Raw genomic sequence first — 15,507 nt, 5'->3', positions numbered from 1 at the left:
AAAAGTGTTTATTATAAAACCACATCAGAAGTGAAGTCAGGCAGTCCAAGATCAAAACCAGTACAGGTGATAGAGGAGGAAATCCAGGAGGAGAAGTCTGGCAGGAGGTCAGAACACAAAGGCAACACGAGCAAAAATGGCGGGTATGAATGGTGTGAGAACGCAGACGAACTGACAACCAGAGCTACAAGAGAGGGGAACTAAATACACACACTGATGATGATTACAAACAGCTGTGACGAGGAGGAGGAAGCAGGAGAGCACAGGGGGCGGAGCTAAGGGAACACAGGAGGGAGGAGAGAAAACTCTCAGGAAGGGAGGAGTGAAGACTCTCAGGAAGGGAGGAGTGAAAACTCTCAGGAAGGGAGGAGTGAAGACTCAGGAAGGGAGGAGTGAAGACTCAGGAAGGGAGGAGTGAAAACTCTCAGGAAGGGAGGAGTGAAGACTCTCAGGAAGGGAGGAGTGAAGACTCAGGAAGGGAGGAGTGAAAACTCTCAGGAAGGGAGGAGTGAAGACTCTCAGGAAGGGAGGAGTGAAAACTCTCAGGAAGGGAGGAGTGAAGACTCAGGAAGGGAGGGGTGAAAACTCTCAGGAAGGGAGGGGTAAAGACTCTCAGGAAGGGAGGAGTGAAGACTCTCAGGAAGGGAGGAGTGAACACTCAGGAAGGGAGGAGTGAAAACTCTCAGGAAGGGAGGAGTGAAGACTCAGGAAGGGAGGGGTGAAAACTCTCAGGAAGGGAGGGGTAAAGACTCTCAGGAAGGGAGGAGTGAAGACTCTCAGGAAGGGAGGAGTGAAGACTATCAGGAAGGGAGGAGTGAAGACTCTCAGGAAGGGAGGAGTGAAGACTATCAGGAAGGGAGGAGTGAAAACTCTCAGGAAGGGAGGAGTGAAAACTCAGGAAGGGAGGAGTGAAGACTCTCAGGAAGGGAGGGGTGAAAACTCTCAGGAAGGGAGGGGTAAAGACTCTCAGGAAGGGAGGAGTGAAGACTCTCAGGAGGGGAGGAGTGAAAACTCAGGAAGGGAGGAGTGAAGACTCTCAGGAAGGGAGGAGTGAAAACTCAGGAAGGGAGGGGTGAAGACTCTCAGGAAGGGAGGAGTGAAGACTATCAGGAAAGGAGGAGTGAAGACTCTCAGGAAGGGAGGAGTTAAAACTCTCAGGAAGGGAGGAGTGAAAACTCAGGAAGGGAGGAGTGAAGACTCTCAGGAAGGGAGGAGTGAAGACTATCAGGAAAGGAGGAGTGAAGACTCTCAGGAAGGGAGGAGTTAAAACTCTCAGGAAGGGAGGAGTTAAAACTCTCAGGAAGGGAGGAGTGAACACTCAGGAAGGGAGGAGTGAAAACTCTCAGGAAGGGAGGAGTGAAGACTCAGGAAGGGAGGGGTGAAAACTCTCAGGAAGGGAGGGGTAAAGACTCTCAGGAAGGGAGGAGTGAAGACTCTCAGGAAGGGAGGAGTGAAGACTATCAGGAAGGGAGGAGTGAAGACTCTCAGGAAGGGAGGAGTGAAGACTATCAGGAAGGGAGGAGTGAAAACTCTCAGGAAGGGAGGAGTGAAAACTCAGGAAGGGAGGAGTGAAGACTCTCAGGAAGGGAGGGGTGAAAACTCTCAGGAAGGGAGGGGTAAAGACTCTCAGGAAGGGAGGAGTGAAGACTCTCAGGAGGGGAGGAGTGAAAACTCAGGAAGGGAGGAGTGAAGACTCTCAGGAAGGGAGGAGTGAAAACTCAGGAAGGGAGGGGTGAAGACTCTCAGGAAGGGAGGAGTGAAGACTATCAGGAAAGGAGGAGTGAAGACTCTCAGGAAGGGAGGAGTTAAAACTCTCAGGAAGGGAGGGGTGAAGACTCCTCCCCTCCTGTGAAGGGAGTGAAGGGAGGAGTGAAGACTCTCAGGAAGGGAGGAGTTAAAACTCTCAGGAAGGGAGGAGTGAAAACTCAGGAAGGGAGGAGTGAAGACTCTCAGGAAGGGAGGAGTGAAGACTCCTCCCCTCCTGTGAAGGGAGGAGTGAAGACTCTCAGGAAGGGAGGAGTTAAAACTCTCAGGAAGGGAGGAGTGAAGACTCAGGAAGGGAGGGGTGAAGACTCCTCCCCTCCTGTGAAGGGAGGAGTGAAGACTCTCAGGAAGGGAGGAGTGAAGACTCAGGAAGGGAGGGGTGAAGACTCCTCCCCTCCTGTGAAGGGAGTGAAGGGAGGAGTGAGTGAGAGCAGGATCAGGACAACTTCCATGCAAAAATGACACCAAAAGCCTGCAGGAATGTTTTAAGCTTTCTGAAGTGTGAGATGATCCATGAAAACATTAACAAAGTTACATGGTGAAGTAGATAATGTAATATATGATTTAGATCAGGAAATAGAAAATAACTTAATAATCCCTGTAAATGAAAAGGAGTATTATTCTGAAGAACAATTTAATAACAATGTAAGGTTCTGTTATTTATTTCAACAGCAGGAATCTAAAGTGCAATTTATATAAAATGAGAAATGATTCAAAAGAGATCAGAAAAAGCTTTAGTATAATAGCAGTTACTGAAACATGGCTTAAGGATGGTGATATTGATGGAGCCTAAATTGTTTTTTTAAATAGAAAAAAAGAGAGGTGGAGGGGTAGCTTTATATACAAACACAGCTCTGAAGTGTAGTAGTGTTGGTAATATGACAATGAGTATTAACAATAATATAGGAATTATCACAGTAGAAATAATATGTGAACACTGGGGTCATGTGTACAATCATTCACTAACAAAATAACATCTGTTTGACAAAATCAATAATAAGAGTGTGTTTCTATGTGGGGACATCAATATCGATCTGGGCAATGAGATGTCAAATGATTTCCTTAATAGGATGTACAGTTTAAGTGTGTTTCCGTTGATATATCAACCAACAAGAATCCCAGCACAGAGTAAAACAGTCATTGACAATATTTTCACAAATGTATCAGAGGGAATAGAAGTTGGAATCATGATGACTGACATTAGTGACCATTTACCAATGTTCAGTTTATAAAACTTACCAAAGCAATAAACTACAAACCACACCAGCAATTCTAATACGAGATGAATCACAAAAGGCCACTGAAGACAGACCTAAACCAACAAAACTGGAATGAAGTGTATGTAAATGCTGTTAACAAAGCCTATGATTCCTTTATGAAGTTGTTAACACGACAGTATGAAAAGAAGTGTCAAACAAAGACTTTGAACAAGAAGAACGCTCTCGACACACCATGGATGACCAAAGGACGTCATAATCCCTGTCGGAAGAAACATTATTAATACAGATGTTTTTTTGTTTTTTTTTAATTAAGAACAAAAGAGGCAGAAAACAGGTATAAGTATAAAAATAAACTAGTTTCAATAATAAGAATACATTTAAAAAAAAGGATATTATAGTGATGTACTAAATAAAAAAGAAACAATATGAAGGCTACAAGGGGAATATTAAACAGTGTAGTTAATAAAAAAAAAAACGTCCACATTTCGTAATTATTTCATGAAAGACAATGAGTTTAATACATTTTGTGTTAATGTAGGTCCTAATCCGTCTAAGAATGTTCCAAACCTGGGGAACAGTGATCGGGTGGAAACAAAATGGACAACGGAAATAACATTTTTCTTGATCAAGTAGAAAAGGATGAAGTACTGAACATTGTAAAAAAACAAAATCAACTAACTATGATGCTATAGACATGTTAACTTTAAAGAATATAATAGAACGCATAATTGAGCCTTTCACCTATATTTGCAATCATTTTATACAGGAGTATTTGTGAAGTAATTCCACTGTGTAAAAAAAATCGATAAACACGTCGTCTCCAATTACAGGCCAATATCTTTGTTTCCACAATTTTCAAAAGTATTAGAAAAATTCTGTGTAAAGAGACTAATTCCTTAACAGATGCAATATTTTGAGCAGTCGTCAGTACGGATTCAGGACCAACTACTCAACATCAATGACACTTATGGAACTGACAGATGAAATATCCACTTAAATAGATAAGAACCAGGTTTCACTTGGCATTTCGGTAGACCTCAAAAAGGCATTTGACACTATAGACCATACTCTTCTACTTGAAAACGTAGCAAATATGGTATCAGAGGGGTGGCACAACCTTGGGTGACAAGTTATTTAGAAAACAGAAATCAGTTTGTTCATATGAATAATGTAAGACCTGAAACATGCAACTTAACCTGTGGGGTGCCCCAGGGCTCTGTTCTGGGACCACAACTGTTTGTTTTCTATATAAATGATATTGTCAATGTTAGTGTTTTACAAAAAAGAGCGATACGAGTTATTAGTACAAGTCATTGCAGAAATCCTTCAAACCCACTGTTTGTCAAATTGCAGTTGTTAAAATTCAATGAGTTAGTAGATTTCAAAATGTTGCAGATTATGTTTGAAGCTCATAGGAACATTTTACCAACCAACATCCTGAGCCGATTCGAAAAAAAGAGAAAGTTGTTATAATTTAAAAGGATTTGAAATAAGTTAAAAAGCCAAGATTCAGAACTCAACTTAAGGAGGGACGTGTTGCAGTGAGACGAATCAGTTTCTGAACAAAGAAACTAAAGAATCTAAATCACATTTTATCTTCAAAAGAGTATCAACGCCAGTATGTTGAGTAAATACAGGGACATACAGTACGTTAACCGACGTTTTGGCATGTTTGTTTTGTGGAAAAATGTGAATTGACATGTGGTCATTCTGTTTGTTTAGTGGATTGTTTTGAAATGAGAAATAATGAAATGTAAAATGTAGGCCTGCAGCTTTTGTTTATTTGTATGATGTGTTTAGTTAATTAATATCTTATGAAAGAGGGGCAGACTATCAGATTGTTTTATTCTTTCGGCTCCTTTTCATTCACATGTATAAGATGTATTTTGTCCTTGATATTATTGAATGTTTTATATATAAACACAATGAAATAAAAACAAGATGTTCCAGTGAGATGTAGATTTTGAGACGTTCTCGTGGTGAGTTCAGCAGATGTGCAGCCAGCCAGCGGGACAGGAGGACAGGAGGACTGGAGGACAGGGGGACGGGAGGACAGGAGGACAGGGGGACAGGAGGACAGGGGGACGGGGGGACAGGAGGACAGGGGGATAGGAGGACAGAGGGACAGGAGGACGGGGGAACAGGAGGACAGGAGGACAGGGGGACATGGGGACAGGAGGACGGGAGGACGGGGGGACGGGGGGACGGGAGGACGTGTGCTTGACGCTGTGTTGTCGTCCTGCAGATGTACGTGACCAGCACGGTGCAGGCCAAAGGGACCCGGCTGGCCAAGCCTCTGCTGTCGCTGGGCTTCATGTGTCTGGCCTTCCTCACCGGGTTGAACCGCGTGGCCGAGTACCGGAACCACTGGTCAGACGTCATCGCCGGCTTCATCATCGGCACGGCCATCGCCGCCTTCCTGGTGAGACTCACACGTCCTGGTTCCCCCACAGACCCTCGTGGCCTGGACTCTTACATAGAGTTCCAGAGACGTGAGCTCTGACCCCCAGACACCATCATCATGACAACATCGACTGTTTGATGTCTTCAAACACTGTAAACACAAACTGTGCACTTATAGATATAGATGCTTTTAATTTCCAGGGAATTTGAATCACTATTCATTGAGCTCATCGTTACTTATGGACGTCTGGTGGAAATGTGCTTCCTCCCTTCTTCCTTAAAGTTCAAGGAATAAAGTTGGTTTCATTCTCTGAATGGAAAGTTACTGTCATGTAAGACTAAGTCCAACATGTATATGACTGGTATAGCAGTGTTGTATTACATAATGTCGTATGGTTTCAGATAGACTTGTGTAGAATAATACAGTAAAGTGTAGTGCACAATATAATATTGGATCATATAGTACTGTGGAGCACCGTGAGGTACAGCATGTTATAGTATGGCTGAGCCTCTTTTAGGACTGGAGGGTTGGTGTGACAGCCTCTCCTCACATGAACGTTACCGTGAAGATTCCCTTTGCCATAGAATCAGCTGGATGAAGAAGGAAACAGAGGATTCATTCCAGCTGACAGTCTGTCAGCAGTGGACAGTGAATCAGAGAGGATCCTGCAGAGGATCTCAGAGAGGTCGTGACCCTAACCCTATGTCAGGAGCAATGAAGCCTTAAAAGGTCCAGCAGTGTGGTGGGCTGTGTGATAATGAGGCTTGAGCTTGGAAAAATAAAACACCGAAACGGGATTTTTAATGCTCAAGACACAATGCCACCTCACATTGAAACATCACTGTTATTTATACATCTCATCGTGCATATTTATACCCTCTCTTCTCCCCTGACGAGTGAGGCTAATTAACACTGTGCGCATGAGCGTCACGTCAGGAGACTAGAAACGTCTGGCAGGAAAATACACAGCACGCTCCTGTGTGTGTGTGTGTGTGTGTGTGTGTGTGTGTGTGTGTGTGTGCAGGTGGTGTGTGTGGTCCATAACTTCAAGGGGAAGTTGCTGCTGAGTGAGGACACGCCGGCAGAGCAGCGCTCCAACACGACCCTGCTGAACATGGGCCGGGTGGAGAGTCCTCTGGAGAAGTACATCGCCTCGCAGGTGGCTCACACACACACACACACACACACACACACACACACACACACACACACACACACACACACACACGCAGGTGAACTCGTTGAGGACGTCACACGGGTTCTTCACTTCTCCCTAAGAACCCCTGATGGTTTCAGGTCAGGACGTGAGCATGAAGCTCACAGAGACATCCGGGAGCTCATGCTAGTTAGAGCAGTGAAACATGATTCAGTTTGCTAATGCCTCTATGTGGAAGATTAAAAAGAAAATCTTTACAAACTAGGGTTGTTTCAATAGTTAATCTTACTTTTACTGCCACAGTTTAACACCTGTCCATTGATGTGAACAGGGTTTGGAACCTTCAGCCTTCAGTCGTGTGTGAAACAGTGCAGAACACATAGGAAACCCTGGATCACTGTAGCAGAGCATGCTGATACCGTGGTACTTTTTGTTTCACTGACGTGGCCGCTGCCGCTGCAGGACATTGATGATGAAGAGGAGGAGTCCTTCATCCTGAAGCAGTACCTGCAGAGCTTCCTGGGCTGGCTGCAGGGCCTGAAGTGGGTCCAGCATCTGCGGAACAAAAGGCAAACTGTGTGACGTGCTTTGAAACGTGTGCTGTGGATTCTCTGGACAAACCTTCTCATGAGTCATGACACAGAAACACATAGAGCTCTATGGAGGGGTGACACCAGGGCCTCAGGCCTGCACGGAGGCATCAACATCGCCCACAGGTAGATAATAGAGCACGAGTGACGTCGGTGGTTTGGAGATTCTCTATCGAGACTAAATATCAAGAGGAGGAAGATAGTTTTTCTGCAACACCAGCAACTTCATCACCAGCAACTTGAGCACCAGAGACATTTGGACCAGCAGAGTTAGAACGATGAAGCTCAGCAGTTTAACTGATCAACAGGGAACTCTAAGCCATGCTACATGCTACATGCTACATGCTAAACAGTTGGAGGGCTTCCCCCCAGCGATGCTACATGCTACATGCTGCATGCTAAACAGTTAGAGGGCTTCCCCAGCGATGCTACATGCTACATGCTAAACAGTTGGAGGGCTTCCCCCCAGCGATGCTACATGCTAAACAGTTGGAGGGCTTCCCCCCAGCGATGCTACATGCTAAACAGTTGGAGGGCTTCCCCCCAGCGATGCTACATGCTAAACAGTTGGAGGGCTTCCCCCCAGCGATGCTACATGCTACATGCTAAACAGTTGGAGGGCTTCCCCCCAGCGATGCTACATGCTACATGCTAAACAGTTGGAGGGCTTCCCCCCAGCGATGCTACATGCTAAGATTAAAGTCTGATTGAGCTGGTGACTCACAGCGAGCTCCGTCTCTTGGCTCGATGAAGTTTTTACAAAAGATGATAAGTAAAATGGCAAAAATAGCAAAACCACAAGAAATGAGAAAAAAAACCCTCTTAAAACAGTTTTAGAAAAACAATTTCTAAAAAAGAAGCTTCGAAATATAAAAAAGTGCCAAATTAGTAAAAGCAGCTAAAATGAAAAAATTATCCCCAAAAAATGCTGAAAAAAACGTTGACACGTCTAAATTCATGTAAAATAAATGTGAACATTGTATTGAAATGTTCCTCATCTTAAACTGTAATAGAAAGTTCACAAATGCAAATTAAGATATAGTTGTAGGTGTTAAAAAAAACCATACTTATATGCCTCAACATCTATCTGTGTGTGTGTGTGTGTGTGTGTGTGTGTGTGTGTGTGTGTGTGTGTGTGTGTGTGTGTGTGTGTGTGTGTGTGTGTGTGTGTGTGTGTGTGTGTGTGTGTGTGTGTGTGTGTGTGTGTGTGTGTGTGTATTGTAGTTGTAGTTCTATTAAAGGTTAGACAGATTTTGTGAATTAAATCTGATTTGGTGGAAAGTGACGACAATAGCTCTTTTTGTCATAAAGTTTGATAGCAGCAGTAGCATAGCGCAGTGTGCAGAAAGACGCTATGCTCTGCGCTATGCTACTGCAGACTGTGGTCTCCAGTCTGCAGTAGCATAGCACAGTGTGTAGAAAGACGCTATGCTCTGCACTATGCTACTGCAGACTGTGGTCTCCAGTCTGCAGTAGCATAGTGCAGTGTGTAGAAAGACGCTATGCTCTGCACTATGCTACTGCAGACTGTGGTCTCCAGTCTGCAGTAGCATAGCACAGTGTGTAGAAAGACGCTATGCTCTGCACTATGCTACTGCAGACTGTGGTCTCCAGTCAGCAGTAGCACAGTGCAGTGTGTAGAAAGACGCTATGCTCTGCACTATGCTACAGCAGACTGTGGTCTCCAGTCAGCAGTAGCACAGTGCAGTGTGTAGAAAGACGCTATGCTCTATGCTATGCTACTGCAGACTGTGGTCTCCAGTCAGCAGTAGCACAGTGCAGTGTGTAGAAAGACGCTATGCTCTGCGCTATGCTACTGCAGACTGTGGTCTCCAGTCTGCAGTAGCACAGTGCAGTGTGTAGAAAGACGCTATGCTCTGCACTATGCTACTGCAGACTGTGGTCTCCAGTCTGCAGTAGCATAGCACAGTGTGTAGAAAGACGCTATGCTCTGCGCTATGCTACTGCAGACTGTGGTCTCCAGTCAGCAGTAGCACAGTGCAGTGTGTAGAAAGACGCTATGCTCTGCACTATGCTACTGCAGACTGTGAGGCTGGCGGAGGTGACGTAGCGTCGACTCAGAGGCTGTGGAGCGACTTTGTGGCGACACATAGCCATTGCATGTTTTTTGCATATGGAGTATGAATTAGGCTTGATGCTACTTACTAAGTACTCATGTCAGTACTCTGTATTGGCAAGTAGCTAAAGGTTGGTCATTTGAAGCCTGGTATTTTGGTTGATTGCCGCTGTCTCTCAGCAGGAGGCCACAAACATCCACAGAGCGCCTCCTGGCTGCTTTCAGTAGATATGTTAACCAGAAATCCTCCCAAAAGACGCCCGACTTCCCAAAGCCGACAGAAAACCAGGCTGTGCTCCACAGAAAGCCTTTAAAATTTAAAACCAACAGCAGTGAGCATGAATTAGTGAAGGAGGAAATCTGTTACAGGATTGCTGCTCGTTTCACACTTCAATTTTTCAGGACTTTTGAGTTCCTTTTATTTTTCATCTTGTATATTTTTGGGAGGATCCACCTACTGAATGTTACAGATTGGACTTATGATAGTAATATTGTAGTAATTTGATCTATGAAATCTACCACCTCTCTGACGAAGCGTGACATTTTGAAACACTCCCCCCCCAAACACAATTCATTTCATGCATCATTTTTTAAATTATGATATTGGGATTCAAAATATCAAAATTCAATTGATATTCTTGGACATGTGTCGTTCGTTCCTTTGTTCCTTTAGTTGTTTGCTTAGTTCAGCGAGGGCAGCCATTTAACAGTTTTAACAATTTGACCTTTTTGGGACATTTTAGCTGTTTTCTCTTTTTAGATAAATTTATTTGTATCAATAAAATTGGAACTATTTTAGGTGGGCTCATTTCCTAATACTTCTTGCGAATGTTTTTAATGCTGCTAACACAAACACTGCTACCACTGCTAATACTGCTAACACTGCGAATGCTGCTAACACTGCTAATGCTGCTACCACTGTTAATACTGCTAACACTGCTCATGCTGCTACCACTGCTAATACTGCTAACCATGCTCATGCTGCTACCACTGCTAATACTGCTAACATTGCTAATGCTACTATCACTGCTAATACTGCTAACACGGCTCATGCTGCTACCACTGCTCATGCTGCTAACACAAACACTGCTACAGCTGCTACCACTGTTAATGCTGCTAACACTGCTAATGCTGCTACCACTGCTCATGCTGCTAACACTGCTGATACTGCTAACACTGCTAATGCTGCTACCACTGCTAATGCTGCTACCACTGCTAATGCTACTACCGCTGCTCATGCTGCTAACACTGCTGATACTGCTAACACTGCTAATGCTACTACCACTGCTAATACTGCTAACACTGCTCCTGCTGCTACCACTGCTCATGCTGCTAACACAAACACTGCTACAGCTGCTACCACTGTTAATGCTGCTACCACTGCTAATGCTGCTAACACTGCTAATGCTGCTACCACTGCTAACACTGATAATGCTACTACCACTGCTTATGCCGCTAACACAGCTAATACTGCTAACACTGCTCACTACTCACCAGTACCAGTAGAGCATGGTTCTCCTCTGATACAAGATGGTTCACCAGTACCAGTAGAGCATGGTTCTCCTCTGATACAAGATGGTTCACCAGTACCAGTAGAGCATGGTTCTCCTCTGATACAAGACGGTTCACCAGTACCAGTAGAGCATGGTTCTCCTCTGATACAAGACGGTTCACCAGTACCAGTAGAGCGTGGTTCTCCTCTGATACAAGACGGTTCACCAGTACCAGTAGAGCATGGTTCTCTGATACAAGACGGTTCACCAGTACCAGTAGAGCGTGGTTCTCCTCTGATACAAGATGGTTCACCAGTACCAGTGGAGCATGGTTCTCCTCTGATACAAGATGGTTCACCAGTACCAGTAGAGCATGGTTCTCCTCTGATACAAGAGGGTTCACCAGTACCAGTAGAGCATGGTTCTCCTCTGATACAAGACGGTTCACCAGTACCAGTAGAGCGTGGTTCTCCTCTGATACAAGACGGTTCACCAGTACCAGTAGAGCATGGTTCTCTGATACAAGATGGTTCACCAGTACCAGTAGAGCATGGTTCTCCTCTGATATGAGATGGTTCACCAGTACCAGTAGATCATGGTTCTCCTCTAATACAAGATGGTTCACCAGTACCAGTAGAGCGTGGTTCTCCTCTGATACAAGACGGTTCACCAGTACCAGTAGAGCATGGTTCTCCTCTGATACAAGATGGTTCACCAGTACCAGTAGAGCATGGTTCTCCTCTGATACGAGACGGTTCACCAGTACCAGTAGAGCGTGGTTCTCCTCTGATACAAGACGGTTCACCAGTACCAGTAGAGCATGGTTCTCCTCTGATACAAGATGGTTCACCAGTACCAGTAGAGCATGGTTCTCCTCTAATACAAGATGGTTCACCAGTACCAGTAGAGCGTGGTTCTCCTCTGATACAAGACGGTTCACCAGTACCAGTAGAGCGTGGTTCTCCTCTGATACAAGACGGTTCACCAGTACCAGTAGAGCATGGTTCTCTGATACAAGACGGTTCACCAGTACCAGTAGAGCATGGTTCTCTGATACAAGACGGTTCACCAGTACCAGTAGAGCATGGTTCTCCTCTGATACGAGACGGTTCACCAGTACCAGTAGAGCGTGGTTCTCCTCTGATTCAAGACGGTTCACCAGTACCAGTAGAGCATGGTTCTCCTCTGATACAAGACGGTTCACCAGTACCAGTAGAGCATGGTTCTCCTCTGATACAAGACGGTTCACCAGTACCAGTAGAGCATGGTTCTCTGATACAAGACGGTTCACCAGTACCAGTAGAGCATGGTTCTCCTCTGATACGAGATGGTTCAGCTTCCTGCCTGACAAAGAGCAGAAACTCTCACACTCTCACCTCGGATACAAGGGGCTGGCTGGAAAATTGCCTGCTCTAAAAATAGCACTGGCTAAAGATGCCTGGAAGCTAAATAAGCCTGAGTGGAGGAAAAGCAGGCAGGATGGAGCGGAAAGCAGAGCGGGGAGGTCACGTGTTGTTCTCAGTACTCACTGTGGTTCCTCATTAACCAGCCCAACAAGCTGATGCACCCACAAAATCGCCTTTATGGAACATTGAAAGGCCCCAGAAGGAATCAGACAGTGTTTGAAGGTTGATTTATGGCTCGTTTCATTAATGGAACCGGAGAAGCATGCTCCAAGAAAGATTATATTAACTCTCAATTGTGACGTGAAAGAGATGATTATCTGCATGAGTGATGGTTGAGATTGGATGTGAAGTATTGTGTAGGTGAGTAAGGGAGCCACGTTTCTCTCAGAGTCTGAGCGGCCAGAGGGTTTCTTATGTTCTGATGATATCAGGCTGTGTTCACATGACAACGTTTCAAGAGACAACACCTGAAAAGTGTTGCGTTCACACTGCAGCAGCAGAACCACACCTCATCCTCTCACCCAACACCCACCGACCACATCCCGAGTCGGGGTGTGCGCCTCGGAACCTCACAGTGACCCTACGGCTCACCTCCATCCACAGAACCACTGGTCTCCATGTTTGAGTCTCTGCTTTCCTCTGTGTGTGTTTCCTGCAGTGAAAAGTGTGTCGTGGGTTGATGGAGCGATGCTCTTCAGGTGTTGGCTCATGTGTTTGGAGTTGTGTTTAAACCTTCATGTATATTCACTTTATTCCCCAGGTCTCTTCAGGACTGAAGGTCTGTGAAGCACATTATGTTCAAAACATTCTTAGCTTCCTCCTGTGATGGAAGAAACTCACCAGTCTGAATTAATGAGTCACTTCATGCCACAAGACACTGGGTGTAAATAAAACCCAATGAGGGTTTGTAACTTCTGCTCCTCGCTTCACACTGCACAGGGTGCTTACAGTTTCCTAGATTCTTTCTGTGGTGAGGGTCCTAACCAAACCTTCATACAGTTTCCTAGATTCTTTCTGTGGTGAGGGTCCTAACCCAACCTTCATACAGTTTCCTAGATTCTGTCTGTGGTGAGGGTCCTAACCCAACCTTCATACAGTTTCCTAGATTAAGCGATCACGTTAGTGGGGCAGTAGGACACTTTCACTTAGTGACATCATAACAAAGCGACGGCGGTAAAAATTAGTGAAGTCATAACAAAGCGACGGCGGTACAAGTTAGTGACGTCATAACAAAGAGACGGCGGTACAAGTTAGTGATGTCATAACAAAGCGACGGCGGTACAAGTTAGTGACGTCACAACAAAGCGACGGCGGTACAAGTTAGTGACGTCATAACAAAGAGACGGCGGTACAAGTTAGTGACGTCATAACAAAGAGACGGCGGTACAAGTTAGTGACGTCATAACAAAGAGACGGCGGTACAAGTTAGTGATGTCATAACAAAGCAACGGCGGTACAAGTTAGTGACGTCACAACAAAGCGACGGCGGTACAAGTTAGTGACGTCATAACAAAGAGACGGCGGTACAAGTTAGTGACGTCATAACAAAGCGACGGAGGTACAAGTTAGTGACGTCATAACAAAGCGACGGAGGTACAAGTTAGTGACGTCATAACAAAGCGACGGCGGTACAAGTTAGTGACGTCATAACAAAGTGACGGCGGTACAAGTTAGTGACGTCATAACAAAGTGACGGCGGTACAAGTTAGTGACGTCATAACAAAGCGACGGAGGTACAAGTTAGTGACGTCATAACAAAGCGACGGCGGTACAAGTTAGTGACGTCAGCCATGGCGAGGAAAGAAATACCAGTAACTGACATGATCTGCTGCTTTTCACTCATCCTGAGTTTCTCTGAACGCTCTGATGAGCTGGCCCTTTAAATGTTGTCGCTGCAAGGAATTGTGGGGCAGCAGGAGCTGATCTCCTTTGATAAAGGAAGCATCAGTGTTTCCTAGGCTAAAGGAAGCATCAGTGTTTCCTAGGCTAAAGGAAGCATCAGTGTTTCCTAGTCTAAAGGAAGCATCAGTGTTTCCTAGGCTAAAGGAAGCATCAGTGTTTCCTAGGCTAAAGGAGGCTCTAAAGGAAGCATCAGTGTTTCCTAGGCTAAAGGAGGCTCTAAAGGAAGCATCAGTGTTTCCTAGGCTAAAGGAGGCTCTAACGGAAGCATCAGTGTTTCCTAGGCTAAAGGAAGCATCAGTGTTTCCTAGGCAAAAGGAGGCTCTAAAGGAAGCATCAGTGTTTCCTAGGCTAAAGGAAGCATCAGTGTTTCCTAGGCTGAAGGAGGCTCTAAAGGAAGGCACCAGCCTCCTTTCCTTTGCTTCTTGAGGATCCAGACAGTCGTTTTCATGGCCGCGACACTAAACCCTTCCGGGGTTCAGGAGAAGTGGGTAGAGAAGGAGACAGCAGGGAGAATTCAGACGAACCCATAGTGTAGGGATGTCTTACCTTACAAGGATCACTCTGTACCATTTATGTTGTGTTTGGCTCTCGATAATGATTAATAATTATCGAAGAAAGTTATTATTTGTGCCTGCCTCTTTAAGAGGCATCGCACAAATATTACTATCCCAGAAAGCGCCATTTTTTTGTATTATTACTATTATACTTCCGCCGCTATATCGGCACCTCACTAGTCCCGCACCGTTTGGAGCAGGTAGCACATCAAAACATGCAGAATAATTGGAATGGTCGATAGATAAGGAGATAGGAGGGACTTTTCGGACTTACCCAGACTGTGGTTAGGGTCCTTACAGGACCTTTGTACAGTGTTTGTGACCTTTCTAAATCTTGTCCAAATGCACAACTCTACAAACGGTGAACCCGGAGATATAATGAATTTAAATGTGTGAATGCAGTCATGTGTTCAGGGTCTCCTGGTTAGAAGTTTCTTCAGGAATTAAATGTATTGCAATTTTTCTGATTGATATTATTTTGTTCTTACAGAATCACATCGCCTTCGCTGAGGTCACATGACGTGGAGTCGGCCGTGTGGCAAACCCACTGGACATCCACGCTCTTCACCGTCCAATCCAGCTAACCGGAGCGCAGTGTGTGTGTGTGTGTGTGTGTGTGTGTGTGTGTGTGTGTGTGTGTGAGTGGTTCCACGTCGTCTTTCTCGGGTCCCTGTCTTTGCAGCTTGTTCTGTTCTAGAGTAGAGAGAAAAGAGAGAGAGCGGCAGTGGGACGGCTGCTTCTGCTTCTCCATCTATGCACTTCCTGTGAACCTCACCGTGACGTTCTGCCCTGAACAGACCTCCTTCTGTTGCTGGTGTGTGTAAAACCATATGTTCAGAAACTGTCCTCCTTCCTAAAGAACTTGGAGAGTTGTTTGGGAAGCAGAGGATGTGGCAGCCCCGGTTTATCAAACTCCTCAAGAAATTACACAAAGCTTTAAA

General features: G+C 45.1%; 1 protein-coding gene across 1 annotated transcript in view; it reads left to right on the top strand.

The window, feature by feature from the left end:
• Positions 1–15,169, top strand: part of plppr5b (phospholipid phosphatase related 5b) — a 104,495-nt gene extending 89,326 nt beyond the window's left edge. Inside the window, 3 exon segments of the mRNA XM_080515314.1 lie at positions 5,230–5,406; positions 6,413–6,547; positions 15,057–15,169. Coding sequence (XP_080371440.1) covers positions 5,230–5,406; positions 6,413–6,547; positions 15,057–15,086 — 342 coding nt within the window. The 3' untranslated portion in view covers positions 15,087–15,169.
• Positions 15,170–15,507: the final 338 nt, after the last annotated feature.

The sequence above is a fragment of the Blennius ocellaris genome (genome assembly GCF_963422515.1).
Source record: "Blennius ocellaris genome assembly, chromosome: 19".
NCBI classification, from domain to species: Eukaryota; Metazoa; Chordata; class Actinopteri; order Blenniiformes; family Blenniidae; genus Blennius; species Blennius ocellaris.
Note: the sequence above shows the minus strand (reverse complement) of the source record. Positions and strands in the feature narration are given on the sequence as shown.